This window comes from Plectrocnemia conspersa, unplaced genomic scaffold (genome assembly GCF_051122295.1).
Source record: "Plectrocnemia conspersa isolate PC_06_02 unplaced genomic scaffold, ASM5112229v1 ptg000011l, whole genome shotgun sequence".
Taxonomy (NCBI): Eukaryota; Metazoa; Arthropoda; class Insecta; order Trichoptera; family Polycentropodidae; genus Plectrocnemia; species Plectrocnemia conspersa.
The window spans coordinates 19,864,415-19,889,013 of record NW_028277175.1 but is presented as its reverse complement, the minus strand read 5'-3'; the positions used below and the strand labels follow the sequence as shown (position 1 = coordinate 19,889,013).

Sequence of the window (24,599 nt, the reverse complement as noted above, 5' to 3'; positions counted from 1 at the left end):
AATTATTGAGAACACGAAAATTCCGCAAATATTATTTTTTATAATATAAGTGGTATGTAAGTTTTCGACCCAGTTGTGTTTGAAAATACTGGAAATTCATACTTTACGATTACATGTATCAAATGCTGAAATATGGTATGGTTCATATTATATATCCCTTTTTTTTTGTTTTATTCATATTTTATCATCAATATGCCTACTCTGGTAAAATAGAACAACCCATAAAAAACGTAGCAGTGCTCTTTTTTGAAATTCCAAAGTAGAATCAGGCGATCCAGAATTGAAAAATAAACAGTATGACGGATCGCTAGTATTCTGACTGATGTATTCTGACCATTTAATATAAATTCTGACCCAGGCAATATAAATTCTGACCAAAACCATGTTAAAATTCTGACCCGAAAAATACGAGCCTTTTATTATTTGTGCTTCCTTGTTCTGATTGTAAATGAATCGCATATTTAGACGAATTAGAAACAGGGATTTCATTGGGGGGGGGGGCTGTTTATATTTTGAACAAAATTATAGAAATTAAAAACATTACTATATTTTTTATATTAATCAATCAATCGTAATAATGATAAGTATATCGAACGTATATCCGTATCGTGTGCTTTAGAGCTAATAGTAGGGGCGTAAACCCAAACTTGCCATCTCTTACTCAGTTATAAGTAATGATAAAATGGATAGCTCTCGAACTGGCTGTGTTAACGTAAATATGTTTTAGATAGTTAACATACAATAACAAGTAAATACATAATATTTATTTTAAACAGTCAGTGCACCAAAACTGCGAGCCCATATATCTGTCATGTGATTGGTTAATCGCCCTGTGGGGTGGTATCGGTATGTGTAAGTTAACACAGGACAGTATTAGATAGATTTCTTAAGAAATATAACTATTGCAGAAGGACTCATACCGTCAACTACTCCGTTAAAAAATTCTTGATACAAAAGTGATGAATTCAATAACATTCTATAATTGAAATTGGAATAAAATATATGTTTTTGTTTGTCTATTACAAAATGGTAACCAATCAAGACACTAAAAAAATTGTTGTTCCATTGAAAAAATTGGTACTTGCTAGTTAGCACGGAACCACGCTGAAAAACCACCAGTTGCTAATCCACACTGTGTTTATCGTGCTGTTAACCATCTTACCGTTATTATATTCGTTTTGGTTGGGTTTGGACAGCATATGGACGTTTCAAAACTGTCAAATTTGAGCGTGGCGCCGTGCTATCTAACAAGTAGCAAAAAAATCTTAGTTTAATCCTACTATAGGCAATTGATACATAATTAAGTCGTTGCTTTCAGTACGTGAGCTATGGTAATTACCGCTCCGATGAGTATTTCGCTAATCGCAGGTATCCAATATGGTGCTCTGGCTTTTCTTCTCTTCATAAACGATATATAAGCGGCAATTAAGAACTCAGAATATGCACGAAAATACTCGATTTGATATAAAATAAAATTATAAGTAAAAAATCTTTAAAAAAAATTATTACAACGATATAAGAATTTTTTAAAACCTTAATTTATCGTGAAACATGAATTTAAATTTGAAGTTCCTCTAAATTGGGAGCCGCTGTGGAGTAATAGAAACCTACACCAAAACTATTTTAGCTTCAGAAACTGCGAATAAAATTAAGATCTTGTGGAGTAAAAATTGAAAAATAAGTAAAAATTCCATTAACATATTTTGGCCAAAATAATAAAATTTGGATCGTCGCGTCGTCTATGGTCCGATCAACTAACGTCATCTATGGTCGCGATCGAGTCGGTAACGCAGGCGACTGCGTTTATAGCGACGGCCGTTGAATCACATGACCTAGCTGTCCAATCAGATTCAAAAGCGCTCAACGGACAACGGTCGGAGACAATCAGTACGTTTCTGAGTTCGGCGGTTCGAAGTCTCGGCCTTCGACATGAACGCGTCTTCGGGACAGGCGGACCGCCCGATCAAGAAGGACAAGAACCAGAACATCCAGGTGTTCGTCCGGCTCAGGTGAGGCTATTCCCTTCCTCACCGCGCGTTTGTGTTCGCGTTTCGTTACCCTTTGTTTGTGTCCTCAGGCCGCTGAACGCCCGGGAACGCGACATCAAGTCCATAGGGATCGTCGAAGTCAGCGGAAACAGAGAAATTGTGGTCAGGCAGCCGGCTTTGGATAACAAGTTGACCAAGAAGTTCGTATTTGATAGAGCGTTCGGTCCCTTTTCGAAACAGGTAAACTAACTATTGACGCACAGTGATGAATAAGAGTTGACTTATATTCGCTTGTTTGATTCGTGTCGATTTCAGGTGGAAGTGTATCATGAAGTCGTCAGTCCGCTCATCGAAGAGGTTCTCGCGGGTTACAATTGCACCGTGTTCGCTTACGGCCAGACAGGCACGGGCAAAACTCACACGATGGTCGGCGAGAGTTCCAGCGACGGGGATATACCATGGCAAAACGTAATATTTTTTATTTATATTAGTGCCTAACAGTTAAATTATATTTTCGCTGGTAGAAATATACGTATGTACCAGTGAAAATCTATTCTGGTATAATTTCATTGAAATGACTTATTTTAAAATATAATTTCGCGATAGATTCGTGACTGATTTTTCTAGTGGGGGGGGCAAAAGTTGGTCAGTCAGTATTCATTTTTTAATATTTCCCACTAAAATGGTTTAAAAAAATATAACAAGCGAGCGTTTCTGATGATGTATGATGTAAGACTTGACGCAAGACTGCATTTAAATTTTCCATTTTGTATTGATGGATTATTGTGAGTTATTTTTATACACATATTTGGCGATCCTCTTGAGGCCCCTCGATCCTATGGGCCCACATACACTGCTTGTCTGCCTGTTTTAAGTGTTGCTGGGTTTGGTTTTTGAGAACATAATAAAACAACCATCTACATATTTAACATCTATAATTTATTTGGTATGTCATTTTTATTAACCTTAAAAAGAATCAAAAGCACTTGTATTTCGCTGCTTTATTTATGAAAATCTTCAATATTGTGTTACTCATCCAATTGCACGTAAAGATTTGTATAAAATAAAATGGTGTAGTTTCCTTCAAAAGCAGTGTAGAGAGGGTCCTGTGAGCCCTATCATATTTATATCAAATCTACGGTGAATTTGAATTATAATATAGACATTCCATTTTTCATCTGATAGTAGTGGGACATTATTTTTGTCTTTCGTAAAGTAGTCTTCTTCCAATTGGAAAATTTTAAATGTGCTATTAAAATTATAATGACTTGTTTTATTATTCAATTAAGGATCCCATGGCTGGTATCATTCCTCGTTCGTTAAGTCAGCTGTTCGACGAACTCAGATTAACGAACGCCGAATACACCGTTCGCGTTTCATATCTGGAGTTGTACAATGAGGAATTATTTGATTTACTATCGTCGTCCGAAGACAATTCTAAATTGAGAATATACGAAGACGTCACTAGGAAAGGCTCCAACATTGTAAACGGACTGGAGGAGATGACCGTGTACAACAAGAACGAAGTTTATAAAATTATGGCTAAAGGCCAAGAAAAGAGGAGGACGGCCTCCACTTTGATGAATGCGCAATCGAGGTGTTAAACTCATCACAATCGATTTTGATAATCTTTTTTACCTTATTATTAAGAATTTATTAACATTTTTTAGCCGGTCTCATACTGTATTCACTATAACGGTACACATGAAAGAGAATAGCGTCGATGGCGAAGAGCTGATGAAAATCGGCAAGTTGAACTTGGTGGACTTGGCCGGCAGTGAGAATATATCGAAGGCTGGCACTGATATTCCATCGAAGAAGGAACGAGCGCGAGAATGCGTCAACATCAATCAGTCTTTGTTAACGTTGGGCCGTGTCATAACGTCTTTGGTGGAGAGACATCCTCATATACCGTATCGGTATGTTATAATATTATCATCTATAGGTTTTATCATATTTGTAATATCGGTATTATTTTATAGTGAATCTAAGCTAACGCGTCTCCTGCAAGAGTCTTTGGGAGGAAGAACTAAAACGTCTATCATAGCCACGATTTCGCCAGGTCATCGCGACGTCGAAGAAACGTTGAGCACTTTAGAGTACGCTAACAGAGCTCGCAACATTCAAAACAAACCAGAGATTAACCAAAAATTGACTAAAGTGGCAGTGCTGAAAGAGTACTCGGAAGAAATCGATAGACTCAAACGAGATCTGACGGCTTCGAGGGAACGAAACGGTATTCGCTTTGCCTTTTATTGTTAATATTATCAAAGTTGTGTATCTAATGATTAATTTTATTATTCAGGTGTATATTTGGCAACTGAGAGCTATGCGAATATGACTCTGAAGTTGGAAGAGCAAGAAAAGGAAATTCAAGATCAGATCCTTTATATCAAAGCATTGAAAGAGGAAAAGGATCGCGTCGAGTCGCTGTTTGGTGAAATGTCAAATAATCTCAAAGAAACTGAGAATAAACTCACCGAAACGAATCAAACGTTAGATCATACCAAAAATCTGCTCGTCGATAAAAAGAAGGTATGCGTCGACGGTATATTTGTTTATGTATTAAAACAATAATTTTAATGATAATTAATAGGAATTGGTGCAAGCTCACTGTGAAATCGGTGAACAAAAGTATCTCGTGGACGTTCATGTTGAAACTGAAAAAAAATTGAGCGAACAAGCGAATTGTCTGTTGGAAGTCGCCGATACGACGACGACGGACGTTGATTTGTTGCAAAATGCTTTGGATAAGAAACGGTATTAGATTGCTCGTTTGATTAAATTAATTAGGTGACTTAATAAATATTTTTTATAGATCATTAGAAAACAAGAATTTGACTGTTACTAAAAGTTTCGGTAGCAAGTCTCAACATCAAAGGGGCCACATCAAAGAGTATATGAATTCGTTTATAGACTCGAATCTCGAATCCGTCTCTGCGTTGCATACAACTTTAGGTATGTTTATCGTAATACAAAGTATGATAAATTGATTACGCGTTTTGTAATAATAATGTTTTTATAGATTCTCATCTTAATAATTACGAATCAAATCAAACTAATTGCAAGAAAATAATAAATGAGATGTTTAACAAAATCGTTGAAACCATGTCGATGAATAACAGTATGAAAGAACAGCACGTTAATAAAATCAGTGAAAGAACCACAGTAGAATTTAAATATTTAAAAGAGTCCGGCGAAGTAGAATGTAATAGTATAAATGAAAAGCTCGAGAGCTTAACTTCGCTCTTAATAAGATTAGACGAGAGCCGTGAACGTGATAGGCACGAGATGGAAAACATGAGCGCGTTCGTTAAGCAATGGGTAAATTTATTGTTTGCTTTATACATTTAGAAGGCTCATCATTATTGTGTTAATATATGCATATTTATTTTTTTAGAAAGATTCTTCAATTACAAAGATGCTAAATTTACGAAATGTTCAGAGTGAGTGGTGCAACGATATAAACGTTCACATGAAAAATATAAACGATCAATACAATGCCAGTGAGAGTTATAACGTCGAAGAGGTTAAGAAGATATCTGATTTACGTAAACAGCAAGATGATGTAAGTAAACTGATTCTTAATTGTTCTAAAAAAATGCTTAAATACAGAATATTTTAAGATTTAAGCTTGTGAATCATTTTGCTCATTTTCATGACACCACTGGTTGTTATCTCGATTTCTTCGTATTGATTTTATAGACCTGTGACTAACAAATTAAATATTTAATAATGACTTTAGTTGTCACAAATAAAGTATATATGATTTACAGGAAATCAACGCCGATTTGAAGAGTCTCAAAGAGATGATTGTCGCTATTGAAAAGAAACGATCACAACATCACTCGCAATTGAACGTTTTGGACGATAGTCATGTCGCATGTTTGAAAAACAATCAAGAGTCCTTCACCACGTTGATGAAAAGCGGCGAAGACTCGATGGCTGTGAAAATCCAAGATATGAATCACATTGTGAATGCGTTTGACGACACAAACAAGTCGTTTGTGAAGGATATATCAACCAAACTAGATGATTACAGGCAAAGAGTCGCTCTTGGACAAAAGCTGGATCAAGAAGTCAAAGTCTCCGTACACGAAGTCTCTGAACAATCGAAGAGCTCGTGGAACAAACACTTCAAAGAAGTGGACATGGTTATGCATAGAATCGAACAAACGAACACTGAAACTATTACCGAACAATGCAAGATTTACAATGTAATATATCAATGCTTATATTTTTTTAATATTGCGCATCAAACGTATCAATTTAATAATGTATTTAATATATAGGAATTCCTCACACAATGTCACGGCGAATCAGATAAGATCATAAAACCGATCGAAGACTCAATTAAAGATATGTCTGAACAACGCAGTTACCAAAATGATAAATGTGAACGTTTAGAAAGTACCATGAGTAAATTCCGAGAAGATATGAATACGGATCTTTTGGATTATGATGAGATGGAATCGAAGTTCTTGAACGAAGAGTATAAATCGTATTCGCCGACTGGTGAGTCTTGGAATTATTTGTTTGTGTAATGTTTTTAAAAATTATTTGATTATTAATTTGGGTATGTTTAGGTAAAACTCCAAATAGGAGAGACTACGTGTATCCTCAGGAGTTGGCTGCTACTTCGCCGCACGAGAGGATCATCATGAGGCATCGGAGGATGTATCGCGAGAATATGAGAAACAGGAGCATCAATGGAACGCTTTCTCCTCTCCAGGTCGTTATTATTGAATATAAATTTAGATCTAAGATCTTATCTCGTGAAACTGATCTTGTGCAACGCTTAATCAACAGATTGATCACATCAGTTTGGATAACACAATAGAAGCGTCACCATTAAAGCATTCAATTGAGAGCTCTAGAAACTTATCCGAAAATTTGAGTCCGAGCGTTTTGGAAGACTCGGTTATATTCACAGAGCCTAAATATTCAAAGAACTTGTCAGCGCAGAACAATTCTCTTTCTAAATCATCTTCGGAGAACGATATTTATATATTGAACAGTAATAAGGTGAGTTAATGCATTATTTATTTCATGCTTTTGATGTTTATTTAATATACGTGTCAATTTATTGCAGACGTTAAAAGAGAATTGGAATCACTCTTCAAATGATAAAAAAGAATTGATCTCCAAGATACGTCCTCCTTCAGTTAAAAAAGTGTTAGGAAGCAAGAACTATTGAGCTTTTGTATATAAATTGTTTACGATCACAGGACTAATATCACATACGTTGATATGTTAACTATTTTCGAGTGTTGAATTATTTGTTAATATCTATAAATTCATTAAGTAATGTGTTTAATAGAACGATACGTTTGAAATCATATGATTTTTGAATGAACCCTTTTGTGTTTGTATTCCTTTTTTTAGATTTACTAATATTTTTAATGAGTTGATTATTAAGCTTTTATAAAATTTATATACTTTTTTATTAGACTTAATTTTTTAATGAATTTTCTTAGTATAATTTTTATTAAAATGGTTTGTTAATTGCGTATACTTATTCTGCGCATGTATAGAGCAAATAAAACTGCGTATCATTTCATCTTTATAAATGAGTGAAATTATTTATTTTAAAATATTACAATAACATATTACACAAATAAGGTATGTCGTATTTTAGTGAATGTTAATTTAATATATATATGCTTGTCGAATAAATGCATTCAATAATAATGTGCATCATGGAGTTGTTAATCTTTATGTTTACAAATTTTAATATGTACATATAAATCAGCGCAGTCTGACGCTAAGCTTTTCAGTTAGTCAGACTTCGTATAATAATTTTTTGGTTTCGTTCGTATAGAATTCTGTATATTGTTGAAACGTAACCGTCCATTTAAATAATAAATATTTAATCTATAAGTGACCGATCGTATATTTTTCAATTAAAATATATACAAAAATATTTTATATCATATGTATCCTTTTTTTATTATTATTAATCATATTCGGTCACTTGATATAAATAACTAAAAACTAAACCTTACATAATTATCGCCGACAATTTTTTTGACGAGAACACAACTATTTACAAGTTTTTTAAAAATAAAAATGGTGTTACGAGCTTTCACATTAATATAATGTTTGCGTTATTTCACTATGGGTTTATAAGTTGTTTACACTGATGATTTGGTTTATCCAGCCTATGAACGAAGATACTTTGACGTATACGCCCGGTACGTCGACGCGTCCGCATCCAAAGCCCCACGAGACTAAACCAGCCAGTTCATAGAAACCGTCGTCTTGACATGCCAGAGGTCCTCCGCCGTCACCCTAATTTAAAAAAATATTTCAGTACCAATTCCACCTATTAATAATTATTATTTGGATCATTTTTACCTGGCAAGCGTCATTCCCTTCTTCACCTCCGGCGCAAAAACTACTCGCCGGCAAAATGAATATCTTCTCAGTCACGGCGTTCACTTTTCTAATGCATTCGGCGTCGCTAACAATCGGAATTTCAGCTTCTCTAACCCTTAATGGTATAGGCCCTGCTATAAAATATGTTAAATATATATATAAATAAGGGTATATTTATTGCGAATATATGACAAGATTTAAGGAGTACCTTCTCCCATGTATCCGTATCCGGTGACGGTGCATCTTTTTCCGGCCGCGTGACTCACACCTCTCGCTGGCAGACATATAAGGCAGACGCCGTCTTTCAGTTCAGCTTGTCCGTGCAATTTCAATAACGCTATATCATTATCCAAAGTTTGACTGTTGTGGTTGTGGTGGATGTACGTAGTAGCTACTCTTAAAGTCTGAGCTCCGGGCGATCCGTACTTCCTTGTTAGATCGTGATCTCCGACTCGTACGTAAATAGCGTCTCCAGAACGAACGATACTAAAAATATAATTATTAAAAGCAGATAACATACTGTGTTTATATAAAATACAACAATAATTATCGAACAGTTTATTAAAATAATACATCTCAACATGCAGTCGTATATCTGCAAAAAAACTTATTTTCCGAAGAAATGTGTTAATCGACATGCTGGACTGTTTTGGATTTAGGAAAGTGACGCTCTGATAAGAATAAAATAAATTAATGCACTAAATCTAGCGAAAGATTCTGAAACTAATGAAACTGTGTGGAATCCAGAGTCAAATGATCCGGGGGTGCTTCTTATATTCCGGAATGGTAAGTATTCACTTCATCGATAGAACAGTGAAGGAGGCGGATTATAAAACTGTCCTGGATTTTTTTTTCATCCCTTCAATGGAAAAGCACGAGTTCTAATTTGGATTATACTCGAACGGGCGAAAATATTCAATATTGTTTTTTTAAAGATGAGATTAAAAAATAAATAAAATTAATACTACAGTTGGTGGTTTTTGTGGATGCGAAAGTCTCAGTGGATACGATAGGGATGCTGTCAAAATTAGTGTCATACAGCGAAGGACCGGAATAGATGCTTAGAACTAATCAACAAGGTGGTCGCCAATGTCTGGAATTGGACATGACATCAGAGGAAGTACACACATTATTTTGAAACGTTTGTATACTGTTTAGCAATTGGATCGACCAATTAAAAATGGTATTGTAGAAGGAGGCTTAAAGACGACGAGCACAGCTGTTGAACAAACATTAGTCAACGATGAAAATATTACTGCTGTTAAAAATCTGATGATGGATAATAGACGAGTGAGCATATAAGAGATCTGTTCCAGAAAAGTTTTATTTCGCTGGAGCAGTGGTGTAGTTCCTAAAAAAATAAGTACCGGATCGCTTCCCCCTTTTGGGTGATCAATGAGATTTTAATTTATGTGAACCTGTAGACGATTATCCTGGTTATTTTGCTTGTTGAGTAGTACTTGATGATCCAATTCGTTGACAGCACTGTAAATCAGACAGCTGTCAATAATCACGCGTGTTTAAAGTGTCAAATGATAGTTTGCATCAACACATTCACGAAAGGGAGCACTTAAAATTATTCAATTGTGCTACAGAAGAAACATTCTTTTTCGAACCAAAATTTTTTGCCCACTGGTGAGCAATACAATGAGATTCGTCCATAGCCCACAGGTAGGCAATATTACCCATTTTGAGAACCAATGGATTAAAAATTTATATAAAAGTCGACTATTTTTTTATTTAACTTTGTTCATGCGAATTTTGATTCATAAACATTTTGCTTAATGATAAATAAAGTCCATTCCATAAGATATGATCTATCACCTTCATTGCAATTAATGGCTAATACTATTTGGATCTGTTTAATGGACCACTGCAACAAACTATCTCAAAAAACGACTAGGAACACTTGGTCCTTACTATCACATTCCTCTAGTGCTAAAAACCTCTTTAATAAGAATATCCATTAATATATTGTGTACATACTTTGTAACACAATGAGCAGCCGTTAAGACCCATTGAGTTCCAATCAAAGCAGCGCCGCAAAGGTACTGATTGAGAGAGTTGATCAGCGCCACTTGCCAGCACCACTCTCCGGGATCACCGTCCTCGCCGCCGACGACTCTACCGGCTCTTCTACTTCCATTGTTCGATTCCAGTTGATTGTTATCCTTTATGTTGTGCAATTCTTCAGCGGACAACCGTCGCGACGTCCTCGACGTTCCCTTGACTCCGCACACATATTTACTATACACGGGCGCTCTGAGTGTGGTCGTTAACGAAGAAGTGGGCTGATCTAGAGGCACTTGAGTTTTGCGTAAGAAATCAATGAATAAATCAAGCATTTGTTATATGTATTAGATAATACTTACAGCTGGTGGTGGGAGTGTGAGCAATAATTGTTGGAGGATATGGGGAAGTTGTCGGATAAATAGGAACAGCTGTATCGTTACGACCGAGAGGCTGTTGTGTGTCTTGAGTTTGTTTGTTTCCAATTATCTCTTGGATTCTCGATTTTGGTGCACAACATTGTGTTCCACTCTTACGGCATTTAAATATGTCAGTCATTTCAGCATTTCCTATAAATTCATTAAATATATTATAATAGTATAGATATAATTGTTTTTGTGAAAGGTTTGTATAAAATATTACAAAAGAAAAATTATTTTAAATATAATATATGTTCACTTTAAGTAATAAACAACACTTACTGAAGCATGTGAACGAAAGATAAGAAACGATACACGATCCTGGACATTCTTCTCTTGAGTCGACCGGTAAAGCTCTAGCAGTCGTAGTCGGAGCTTGTGTGGTAGTCGTTCTGTGCGTCGGAGGAGGAGCTCTCGTATTATCGCAGCAAACGCTACCTCTCTTGCAGTTGGATGTGTGAGGAATCAACACCGATGGTCTTTCGCAAAAAGCGGCCATGATACTCAATAAGCAAAAGCCTGGACATCTCGGAGCCGGTGGCTATGAAACATATATTATTTATTGTAAATATTCAGTTACAACATGACATGCATTACAACGGGGTAAAAACAATCAACAACTTCTAGGTAGTATTGAGACACCAGACTGAAATCTAAAACTAAATCAGAGATGATCGATTTGAATTATAATTATATAATAATCACTAACACCGATCTCCCAGACATAATAGAAATTGAAAAACACTACAGCTCATACAGGGTATATAAAATTATACATAAAGACGATCATTGAAATGATTAAATACACACCGGTGTAGTCGGTCTTGGTGTGGTCGTCGTTCTCGGTGGATAAGTTTGCTGATCATTGACTGTGTTTGTTACACAGCAACTAGCATCGCCCGGACAATCAGCGTCTGAATCGATATCGTCACAGAACAGAGCAAATAATCCGCTGACGCATTCTCCCGGACATGATTTCGACGATGATGAACCGCCATGTTTGTTCTTAGGAGGTGGTGTAGTGATTTGCTATAATTAATTGTAATCTGTAAGCATTGTCTTATATGAGGAATTAAATTATTATATTTATACCACTATGGATGTCGTCGATTGTGGTCTATATGTAGTGTGCTTAGTGTTGTTTGTTATCTTTCCACTGCCTTTGTTCGGAACGATGAGATTATCTGGTGGTTTGTCTCCATAGCTATCCCTAGATACGCAGCACCTTAATCCAGTTTTGCATAAATCGCTCGTAGATAAATAAGCTTCGCAATATTCGGCGATCCGATCGGCCACGCATACTCCCGGACATGTTTTCACTGCAATGCAATGCACACTAAAGACTCTTAAATAATAATTATAAAAATCATATTTACAAATATGTTAAACACAATGATAAGAATTAATGATTCGAAAAAAATGTACATTATTCCATTTAAACATTGTCTTTCAGATACATAAAGCTTAAGGCACGATTTTTGCTAAACCAGAAATGTGAATATCTCTATTATTGATTTTTCAAATTACTTTTCATTCGTCAATTTGAAGAGTTCAACATCTGTAATTTACGACCAACGATTCACTGAACGAAGAAAAAGTAAACCATAAGTATCACATTCTATGAAAAGACAACCCAGAGAGTTGAAATTATCTCGAGCAAAGTACATTAGATGTCACTGATTCATAATGCGATCATAAAATCAACATTCTATGTATAGATAAATTAATTATCTGAACAATAAACAGTGCATATTATTGTACAGTCATAAAAGAGCATCAGTAAAACCCAATATTAAAAATCTAAAAGGGTACTAAGAATTTTAAAAGTAATCAGTTCTTTGAGACATTTTTTACATTGATTCTTGACAATTGGCATTGAACACAATTTGTTACACATAAGTCATTAGAATCCAGAATACTAACTAATTCAAATCAAGCTTAACTAAAAGTTGGTGAAAGAATAAGACTCAAACATTGTTTATAAGGATACTGTAAGCAATGTGCGTACAAATTAGAATATTATATAAACAATACCACTAAAATGTAAGATATACTCCTTTTTATTTTTACAGCACTATTCATACCCCATATAATTCGATTTAATAACAATACTACACATGCATATTCATGTAAAATCAATTCATAACCGAGACAATGTTTAAATTGAAAGTGAAAGGGTTTCGGTGCTCCAGTGCATAGTTAAAATTTTAGTGCGTCAAAGCTCCAAACGCTTCATATTCACCGAAATCATTTCACTTGTCGTGATCATCATGCCAATGGTAGTACCTAATAATTACCACTGTCTTTCTTGTTGTTCTGCTTGTTCTGGTGGGGCTTTTCAGACGTTGTCACCTTTGTCGACGAGTCGTCGTAGTTATCGTTTGTTTTCGTTGGTTGAGAACCTGGCCTTTTGGTAGAAGTTTCGTTTGCTAAATTGATGTGCAAATCTTGTTATGATTTTAAAGTTTTTATGTATGATTGATTAAGAATATAAACTCACCAGTGGCAGAATCTATGCAACATTTCATCGATGGATTTGGACACTGAACGTCTTCAAGCACGTCATAACATATTAAAGTGGCTAGAGTGTGTACGCACATTCCGGGACAATCTTTAGCGTCTAGCGTTGAATCGAGAGTGTCTAATAAACCTGCAAACATAACAACAACAAGAAGATTTATATTTGTTCATATGATAACACTTTAATAAATAATTATTGCTTAGTATCCGACTTTAACAATATAACAGTATAGCTAAAAAAATCTATCTCTTTTAGAAAATGAAATATATTGAGTTATATTCAATTCGTATTACAACATAATATAGAATTCTCTAGTTTACTTACTATCAAATACTTCAAATACATAAATATATTGATGAAAGAAATTGTTTTAACGTAGACCAAATATATCAATAAAATCATTGATCTTAAGTGAGAATGTGGTTAATATTTTTATTTTATTTTATTCAACAAATAACATATTGTTATGGTAATATTTTAATATAAAATTAGAAGAAAAAAATTCAGCACAATCTACGCAGATTTTTTTTATATCTGGTAACCCTTCTATAGAAAATAAATTTAAGGAGACCAAATTTTTAAAATATCAATGGAGAACACTAAAAATAAAAACGCCAACTCAGAATTTTTATATTTGAGTAGGACAAATTACTGTAGGAGCTAAAAAAATGTCATTTCGAAAATCAAGAGGCAATTTATAAAAAAAATTTTTGAAATTTTTAGACCAAAGGATGACAATCCTCCTTAAAGGAAGAAGTCAGGTCAAGTGGTCACCTTACTTTATTAACGTTTGTCAGTAAGCATAAAAGATCGAAAATATTAAATTATAATATTTAAATTACAAAATTAAGAATACAGTGAAAAATATACTTTATAATTAAACACAAGTGACTGTTTAATAAACATTATTCAGTTTAAAATAGGAAATTGGAGTTATCAATAAAAAATAATAGTAATTGTAATAATATGATAAATTAAGGGAAAATACAAAGAACTAAATAAATTAAGGAAATGTTTATATATAGTTGTAATAATCATTATCTTGGGGTACTTAAGCCTAACTTAGCTGTTGATTGTTCGTTTGAATTTGACGTTTGATTATGTTAAGCATATGAGAATACGGGACAAAGGTAGGACAGTTTGGAATATAGGCTATAATAGCAAAACTACTAATTACTAGTGTTCTGATTCATTTGCCACGTGTCTGAAAAACCTGTATAAGATGTTTGGACCAACCAAAGTGGGATAGTCCACTGGTATCCGTGATGTACGGACGCGGGGCTAAGCCTATTTGTTATTAAACATTCAGAAGGACGAAGATTTGACGAAGTATAAGATTCAATAAGCAATTAAAGTGTTTCGCTGGTCTTTCGAGCCTAATAAGACGGTCTTCCCGCAAGGAATAAGGTCGCATGCCACAATGAAACAAAATCTTCAACTTTTTCTCGAGGGGAGAAGTTGAATAACTTGCTTTACTGGTTTGTTAAAAAATAGTATTTAAAAAGTTAATCTTAATTAAAAAGTAGAATTTTTTACGTCTACAAAATTTAAGTCTTTTTAATAAATTGATATTTGAGGTACTCCTAAAATGTATTACATACATTTAAATAATAAGTTTATTTATATTTAGAGCTATGTGACAATATCCATTTAAATTTCAAAGACAATATAGTGTAAGTAAGCAAATGCAGTGTTTCCCAACTTTTCTTGAGTCGCAACACTAAAATACTTATTTTTAAAAAAGTTTTTTCACACTATTAATATATACACATAAGTTGACAACTTTTCAGAACTACAACTGTGAGTATTGGTATTATTTTCTATAGAAATAATTAACATTAAATTAAATTTAAAAAATATGTTATAATAAATATCATGCTTTTTATTCATTATTTCTTCAGCTAATGTAAATATATTACTATCTGGGGACCTCGAAACAGGGAAAGATCGACCACCGTACATGTACGGCGATATCACTTAAAGGGTTAAAAGTCAATGGCCGAAAAACGGCGGGCGCCCGTCGCTCGACTTGGAGGACTTTGCGCGTAAAAAACAGTTATTTTGTATGAGATTGATAAAATTTACACATGTAATCGAGCGATGTAAACATTTCTGTCGCGTGTCTGAAATGATAACTGTACTGACGAGCTCGTCGTGATGTAACGTTATGCGTGCGTACAGTTGTTTTATTCATACATCATTATGAATGAAGTTCCGCCGGAATGTCGCTTATGGTCCATTTTTATAGGTCGCAGGCGTTTCCTTTCCGAATACGAAGTAACTGTTTTTGAAAATTCTTCGCTAGTCGCTGCGCACGCAAATATTTTTTTGCGCATGCGCAAACTAATCGCGAGAAAAACTTGTTTCTTATTAAAAATCAGATGGAATGTTGAACGAAAAGGTTTGTAAAATCACCTCAGTTCGTCTCAAACTTTTTGGGATCAAGAAATAAGAGAAAAGTTTTTTCATTACTGCACTAGCTCTACATTATAAATAATCATCCTGGCACTTTTGTTTTATTTACAATATAAATCGTATTTTGATTTTTTTATATATTTTAGAAAAATAAAAATTAAAGCAAAGGTTAAAGATCCAGTATCCGCACATTGGTTTGCTACGGTACCTCGTAACAGTGAGAGTCTAAAATATATTTATTAAATTATTTAACTACTAGTTAATAGTGAAACACAATGAAGCAAAACCGCAAATATTAAATACAATACAAAAAACATATATAATCTCATAGTACGGTCTCTTTCTATTCCACTCATAAACCCCGCTAAAATGATACTTTAACGGATTATCTTTGGTACATATACTATTAATTGGGTCGTGCGGATTTTGCTATTTTATTTGTTTACTAATATAACAATTATATATAAAAAATAAGCTAATCTATGAGTCTTAATTTTCAATAATTTTCCGCCGGCATAATTATTCGAGTCTTCTCAGATAAAACCGTTGCAGTTATGACACGAACCAGTTTTCTAGCTAGTTCAGCTTCTCATCATCATCAGAAACATCATTTCAGCTTTTAACAGGAAGAGCAAAAATTTGTCATTTTATAATATTTTTATTTTATTGAAATTCATAGTATTTCATTAAACGAAATGCAATTTTATGAGCAAATTCAAGGGGGTAGGGCAAATGCCCTCACCTGTCCCCCCAAATTACGTCCCTGTTTAGAATTCACGTCGAAAGCAATAACACAGAGAAAGCACTCGGTTATCTAGTATTCATTATAAAACGTTTTAAAACAATATTACGACTTTCAATAAGTGAAAATAAAATGAAGCATATCTAAACCAAATTTTGACCAATAGGAGAGCGCAAAAAATAATTATCCTTTCTCAGAAGTCAACAATCCACGTCAAAAGCAATAAAATCATGCCGGCGCCGTTGCAGAGAGAACGCTTGATACCAAGCGATCCCAATGCAACGGCGCCGACACGATTTTATTGCTTTTGACGTGAATTTTTGACTTCTGAGAAGCGATAATTGTTTTTGCGCCCTCCTATTGACCAAAATTCGGTTTAAATTTACTTTGACCAAGACATTTATATCAGAAGTCCGTAGTAATATCAGTAAAGATAGCTGTTATATTCTTAAAACAAGTGTAATATCTATGTGCAGACCAACTATGGAGCAATATGCGAGATGCAACGTCTGTCTGTACTTCTTTTTCCGCTTATTTTCCCCTAAGAGATGAATTGGCTTAGTTTTTATTTTGGACTTACTAGGTTATGTTTCAGTTTGAACAGCAAATTGTCGTTTCGCTACTGTCAAATTGATTTTCATAGGCATTTTAGAGCAGCATATAATTTCACTGGTGCCTATCAGTTAAATTATGTTTTCGCTAGTAAAATATATATGTATGTATATATATTTACTGGTGAAAATGTATTACTGAGAAATACGTTTACTGTAACATTTATACATTGCATGTAAATAGATAATGTATATATTACTATATATAGAAAATTTTAAATCGTGTAATACCTTCCTGATATTATTTTTTATTGGTAAAAATATATATTTACCGGTAAATATGTATTCCGATATGATTTCACTGAAATGACATATTTAAAAAAATATTATCAGAGTTGATTCGGGACTGTTTTTTTTATATTTTCTTTGAGGGATAACCCGAGAATTTCTGGTTTAGAATCAGAGACGTTATTTTAGCTATTTATAGGAGGAGGGGGGTGGCAAATGTTGGTCGGTCAATGGTCATTATTTTGATATTTAGATTTTATTAAAATTCATAGTGTTCATATTAAATGACATGCATTTTTATGGCCAAATTCAATGAGGAGGGAAATTTCCCAAATAATCATCATTATTTAATATAATATCATAAATATTAATTGATAATGAGCGGAGAACATAAAAATCCATATGAGCAATATCTAAAGAATACGACAGATGCTAAAGTACATTAAATTTGGTATTTTTTGCCGTACTGCTAATAATATATCTTAGTAATTATTGTGTAGTTCTTTCAAATAAATTACTAATTAATATACCACTTCTTCCATTCCAGAGAGGACTCAAATCTTGTTTAACGCGCGTATTCATTTTTATTCGTTTTCGTTGTTTCAAGTTTTAAAGACTTGAATCTGTATTTCCTATTCTGATTTATTTGCGACATGCCCACTATAAATATTGTTATGGCCAGGAGATGCTTGAAGCAACCCGAACTGGAAACTGTCTTATACCGCTGGCCTCCGCAATGTACGGACGCGGGGACGATAATAATTTGATTAAAACCAATCCGTAATGTTTTCACATTGAATCTCTACGAGTTGAAACCAATCACAAACGTTTTTATTTGTAAAACCACCAACAATGTAATGCGTTACATGCAACTCGTGAGCTACAAGTGGAGTAAAACTTTAACTAAAGATAAAAACATTGTCTGTTTTGCCGCGCGTCGTTTTTTCTTCCTGAAAGAAAATTACGGCATACAACTATCGACACTGCATGATAATTTAGAATGTTTTGCTTATACATATATTGATACTTCCAATCATTTAACTATTTTACTGAAAAACGGATATAAAAAACGACAATAAAAAAATTATTTCTTCCAAAAATACATTATTTTTCAAATTGTAGAAAAAGATGGAGAATATAATTTAGTAAAAGTATTATACGTTTTAATTTTTATCTAATTTAACCCGCACCTTAAAAAACGTAAAAACTAGAACAACCTGTATTAATAAATTTGATAAAGATAGAAAATACAATGAACGAAAACCATCTAGTAAAGATTCTAACTGAACTTTTTAATGGTAGCTAAATATAGTATTTACGGCAAAGATAAGTTAAGATACATTGTTAACTTGTTCTTGCCATAAATTAGTTATTATATTGATTAATTAATTTATTATAGAAAATGCAAAAGTATGTAATATTATTTATTTTACATTAAGCCATATTTTATTGAAAAAATGTGATAAGAATAGTCTTTTTAATTTAAAAAAATATTCAAGTGGCTTTAGCTACCATTAAACTGAAATTTTGGAATCAAATACAGTTCCTTATTAAAAATAAAAATAAATTAATGTACAGAAACAACGTATGTTTTCTAATATTTCAATAATATTTTTTACATAAACCCTTTCTCTGGGGACGGTTTTAAGTGATTCTAAATTACCTGCAATGACTTCTTATCTTAAAAGTGCATATTTAAGCTCTACATTTAGCTATCGCTTGTTGTTTAAACAGAGAAACATTAATGGCCACTTTTATCTGACCTATTAAGATTTCACCTTCGAACAAAACTTTCTTCATCAAAAGCATACAGCATAGTAATTATTTTATTATCTGAAGTCTTGACATTGGAAAGCCCTATTTGGATACAGTGTGTTTAACTAGAAAACAAAGTATGCGGAGAAACCGAGAGCATCCAATTAATTAATTTATTAAGTTTAATAATTATTACCACCCTACATTTCTTATATTTGCATTTTACCAAAAGACAGGATAAATATTGTTTCGCGTATTTGTGAGAGCTGTAAGAATAGAGTTTACTCATCAACGAAAGGGTAAATATTGTATTGTCATGACTTTATGGTTTGTCATCGCTTGAGTCAGGAGATGATTCAAGCGGAAACAACCTCCGAAGAAAGTTTTTTCTCGGTATCGAAAGGCAAAACGTTCCCGTTTTCCGCGATTAGCATACGAATCCGCAACGTTTTCGATCGAAACAGTTAACGACCGAACTCCTTCCATAATTACGTAATCCGAGTCAGTAGTTAACGATGGCGTTAAACGCTCATAACGTTTGTTTAACCGTTACGAAATTATATAAAACGATCTTACGTGCGTGCATCACTGCTTGTTACGTTTTTTTCGAGTCGTCTCTCTCGATAGGAACAATGTTCGAGTCACACTTGGGCAGTGTCGTTGTCTTTTCTTCTCTTATCTATTTTCATCATCGCCTCGTAACCGATCCTTTCACGGGACCGCATCGACGGAAGAGATTCGCCAGTCTGTGACGTTTCCAGCATTGTTCTGTCGAATAATTGTGACGACAAAATAATACTTTTCTCGATCGCAATTCCTGGAACGGCTGTGCCAAAAGTGAAAAGCCCACACGACGATTATATGTAACTGTGTAACTGACTTGAGCGGACCTTGACTTTTTCAGACGCTTTCAGTGTTTATTTTATCGAACATCTCATTCACTTGTTTTATAAACATATTCCATTTAAATAGTTACTTTGAATCGATCAATAGGCTTAACAAACACAAACACAAAGCTACGCTAAATTGATTGAAGAAAACAAGCTCTTATACTCCGAACATCGACGGGTCGAGTCTAGCCGAGCAGTCATGTGAATCATAAGAGTTCAACCCAATCTTCGAGATGACTTGGATACTATTGACGCAGTATTATCGTGAAAATAAACAAGTATATATGTTTTTGTTTAAATTGTACGGATAATTACAAGAGACACCGCACAATAACATTATCCTTTAATCTAAAAATTGTAGTTTGTCAGAAAAATACATAAAAAAATGCGTCTTTACCAAAATGGCAGTTTGAGTGCAAAATACACAAAATATTCGCGTTGCGTAGCATTTAACATTTTTATTAAAATTATGATTTTGGAGTTTTTTTGAGCATGTGTATTTCAATTAAAGGTACAATATGACATTGGTAAGTCATTTTCATCCAAAAGTGGAGTTAGCAAGTTTACACATGCCCAATCATCTTCAATTATCTTCGATAGCGAATGACGAAACAAATGTTAAATGATCTTTCAATATCTTGATAAAGTGTCACTGTATAGAAATGAATTCGAGATGAGATTTAAAACTTGACGCAATTTTTTTTAAGGTTATGTTTATTGTCATTAGTATATCTGCAAACTTTTGCATATATGACTATTGTGGATTTTTTCTACTCTCGTACTTTATTTGAAATGGCATAAAAGTAAAAATGAAAATATAGCTTGATTATGACATTTGTATAAAAAATTATGTGCAAAATTAATTTGTGCAAATGTATTTATTGTGGGAATTTACCTTTACCTCATTTGCTGTAACATTGTATTTAAATAAAAATACTCACACATCTGCATCCAAATAATGCATTTAACTTAGCAGTGAATCTGGTAAAAAATATAGATTTAATCAAATTTTCTAAGATATTTAAATTAAAAATAAAAAATGATCAGGTATTGTAGTAACTGAAGTTCGAGTGTATAGATATTTATCTATGCTCGTACAAGACAACTCAGAAAGAAATTTTGTCAACAACCATAACATTTATCAATTTTATCGTTATGCTATCAACATTAAAAGTCCACTTTGGAACATTTAAAAAAAAGATTTCAGCGTTGGCTTATCTGACAGATATTTTTACCAAATGAATAAGTTAAATCTCTCCATTCAAAGTTATGGATGCAACTGAAATCTTACAAGCTTTCATTACTGAGTTACCAATTTGAAAGAAGATGGCAATATTCTTGCAAACTACATAATTTTAGAGGAAATACTTTACCAATATGGAGTTGAAATACAAAATTCTATGTATTTTTTGAAAGGGGATATCTGTTATCACTTGGAAACCTTGAGGAGCTCATTGAAATGTGATTTCCATCTAGATGAGATGAATGCTAAACCAATAATACGCAATGATTTTATTTCTGATATAAACTGTATCAAAAATACAGATTACCTAACCAATGATAAAAAATAGTAAATGCCCCCCCCCCCCCCAAAATGACGTCCCTGTGCAACTTTGGCAGCTAGAAATCGCAGACTTTTTATTAATTATAGATATATTTAGTATATCAAAGATAAAGTAAATTTAATAAGATGAAGGAGGAAATCTAAAATAAAAGCATATACATACTTCGGGAGCTCTTCAAGGGTACAACTTGCGCACTCTGCTACTTCCTATATTCATTAATGACATAAATACGACAGTTATAAATTTGAGTTTTTTTTGTATGCTGCTTGACGATTTAAATTTGCTTAGATACATTTGATCTGTGGCAGACTCTTTTTCTCTATATAATGATCTAGATTATCTATGGATATGAGCTTCCGTCACTGGCTTTTAGTGTCGGAAAAAGCTTAGTGGGAAAGTTTTGACTTAATGATCTTCTACTAAAGATTTGGAATCACTTTTCAATTAAGTGGAGATTCTCTCTTCACATAAACGACAATCGCTTGCGAAAAAATTCTAAATGCTCGTCTTTGTTATGAGAAACGCGTTTTATTTTGACGATCTGTCAGTTATTCGTGTCCTCGATGATACTTTGGTTCACAGCATTCACAGAATCGGATTTATAATTTGAAATCTTCGTAACTAAATACTCATTCTTAATCAAAAAAAGCTTAGAAAATGTTCTTGAGATACATTTATATGAGGATATTTGGTTAATATCTGTTTTTGTATTATTTTAGGATTGAGATACGATTCGCTGAATTATCGCAGAAAATTGTATGCCACTAAGCATTACTTTAAAATACTGAAACCAACTATTCTCAAGGAATTCCAGTAATGATTTCCCTCACGATCCCGTCCTCTTCTGATGTCCATTAGAGCCATGACTTCTGCACTAATCGACTCGCCTATAGCTGTCACCATCTAGCACCTTAATTGCACATTGATCTGTTTAATATGAGGTTTGTATTATTGTAATATTAATATTTTATGTTTTTTATTTGTATATGTTATGAATTGTCTTTTAGCCATGGAACTAGTGAATCATAAGTCCATAATGCGCCGGAATGCGTCCATTTGGGCAAGTGCAGTTACGCATTAAAATTGTGTTCCGTTATATTATAAAAAAAGACAATCGATAGACAATTGAACAATTCGACGGTTGACAACCGCTGTAAAGACGCGGCGTGGCGTACCAGAAAAAAGCCGCGTAATAACTGTAATTTACAAGAGCGGCGATAATTCTTTTCGCGAGATCATGGGCGCTCCGTGAATTGCGGGCTTATGTCCGTCGCGGATAATATTTGAAGAGCAAAAAAAAGTAGCACAATATCATTCATAGAAGACTTTTTTCTCCCATCTGTTTCGCGTATCATTCGCCATCGTTTTTGGCAATATTATCTCCCGACCGCGCGTTCGACTTTCATCGGCATTTTTATACGAGCTCGGATCGATTTCTTTCGTCAATTAAATATTTATCGCGGGCGGTGCGTTTCACTGATTTTTTTTATCTAAGCTGAAAATCGAATTTTAAGCAGACACGGAATTTAGCACATCGTACACATTCGTAAAGACTTGCATATTGTGTTGAATTAGAGATGTAAAAACTTTCATTCATGGCATTAAGGGGGCAGAGTTTATGCGTTAGATTTAAATATTGGCACCGATCTACTACTTTCTCAAAATTATAATAAGCATAAGCTTATCGCAGATTAGATTACATCATTTATTATCTAAAGTGTAAATACATAAACATTATATTTCATTACCTGATAAGAAACTTCCAGCGAACGAGTCGTCCTGCGCCCTGGAAGACCAGGGGGCTACTATGCACAGCAACAAGATTATTCTCCGAATGTCCATTTTCGATTCTTTATTACAATCACTTCAATAAATAATCACTTTGGTTTGTTAGAGTTAGAGTGCACTCTGTTAATAATGATAGACGATCATCTTGATTTTTAAGAACACTTATTACTGCGTTGAAATAACAACAATATAGAAGAAAAAAACATAAAAATATTAATGCAATATACACTAACTTTGAAGGTAAACCAGAGTCAATAAACTCAAATTGAACTGAAGCTGCATACCTGAGTGTTTCGAGATTAACAGGTTGCAGTCAGACTTAAAAAAAACATTATTTTAAATATAATAATAGTCAAAAGTAATGATGTTAAGATCAAATTTAAAAAAATCATAAAACGTCACGTATAATTAGGTCTTAAAACATAAAATGCTAATCAATCAAAAACGCAATGTTGCTAGTATCAAAAAATTAATAAATTAGCACTCCTTTCTAATTTAATTTAATTGAAGAGGTTTTAATTGGGCATTGTCGCCATGTATAATCACAGCACTCACTATTTTTCGAGAAATTATCGATTGATTCCAAATTGTTGGCAGGCGATGATGCCGGTCCGAAAGCGCGGATTGTACTGTTAACCGATTGCCGGTTCTTCCACGATCGGCTCGACGCTAACAGTGCGAGTACTGTCGTTATTCTTTAACGCTGTAAAAGCTGGGTAATATTTGGGACGAGTTTCGTTATAATTCTGACCCCCTCCCCCTTTGCCAATTTTATTGATTAAATTAATACAAACACATTCATTCATAAATACTAATAAATAAATATAGTTTAATTATTAATAATAAATATAACTCCTCTTTTACATTAATAGATTTTATTTTATTTTATATTTTTTGGTATTTCTAGGGTTGACGAAGCACCTTTGGAGGCAATAACAAAGCAAAGGTCGGTGGTGGAATTGGGGCAGTAGCCAACGAGGTCTTGGCGGTCTCTTCCGTGAACCATTACCGGACCGCAAGTCTTCTCTGCAACTTTTCCGCGATTTTTTCTCCCCCGCAGTCTCTCTTTCTCCATCTCTCTCTCGAGTCGCCTTTTTGCAATAATAATCGGCGAAGGCTCCTCTCGTTTTTTCGACATTCAATTAAGCTCGCGGTTAACGATTCGGCTATTAGAGAAGCTTTCGTCTTTAACGAAATCGGAGTATGGGAACGCAGCAGATGCTATAATTAATACTCTACATGAAAGAATAGTAAAAAAATGCGCCTCATCCGTCGGAAACCACCGCCTA

General features: G+C 33.8%; 2 protein-coding genes across 8 annotated transcripts; one reads left to right on the top strand and one right to left on the bottom strand.

Moving 5' to 3' along the window:
- The first annotated feature begins 1,766 nt into the window (after positions 1–1,766).
- On the top strand, positions 1,767–7,683 carry LOC148229865 (kinesin-like protein Klp61F). Its single transcript, XM_088197896.1, has 16 exons — positions 1,767–2,009; positions 2,078–2,228; positions 2,304–2,456; positions 3,278–3,585; positions 3,659–3,907; positions 3,971–4,224; positions 4,294–4,523; positions 4,585–4,748; positions 4,807–4,946; positions 5,014–5,312; positions 5,389–5,556; positions 5,765–6,205; positions 6,281–6,503; positions 6,575–6,720; positions 6,798–7,013; positions 7,081–7,683. Exons 1-16 carry the CDS (start codon positions 1,930–1,932, stop codon positions 7,183–7,185), a joined length of 3,327 nt encoding a protein of 1,108 aa, XP_088054022.1. The 5' UTR covers positions 1,767–1,929; the 3' UTR covers positions 7,186–7,683.
- mas (trypsin-like serine protease domain-containing protein masquerade) lies at positions 7,544–23,996 on the bottom strand. 7 transcript variants are annotated; one of them, XM_088197920.1, is made up of 13 exons: positions 23,866–23,941; positions 23,544–23,628; positions 23,271–23,454; positions 13,296–13,445; positions 13,093–13,224; positions 11,888–12,114; positions 11,606–11,824; positions 11,078–11,336; positions 10,739–10,945; positions 10,353–10,671; positions 8,575–8,852; positions 8,346–8,500; positions 7,544–8,279 (listed from the first exon to the last, which is right to left on the bottom strand). In XM_088197920.1, the coding sequence occupies exons 3-13, from the start codon at positions 23,362–23,364 to the stop codon at positions 8,112–8,114; spliced, it is 2,208 nt and encodes a 735-aa protein (XP_088054046.1). In that variant the 5' UTR covers positions 23,365–23,454; positions 23,544–23,628; positions 23,866–23,941; the 3' UTR covers positions 7,544–8,111. The 7 variants fall into 7 exon arrangements, with proteins under 7 accessions (XP_088054046.1, XP_088054045.1, XP_088054049.1 ...); XM_088197919.1 differs by having other exon boundaries at positions 23,271–23,478; positions 23,595–23,628; XM_088197923.1 differs by having other exon boundaries at positions 8,346–8,497; positions 23,271–23,478; positions 23,595–23,628.
- Positions 23,997–24,599: the final 603 nt, after the last annotated feature.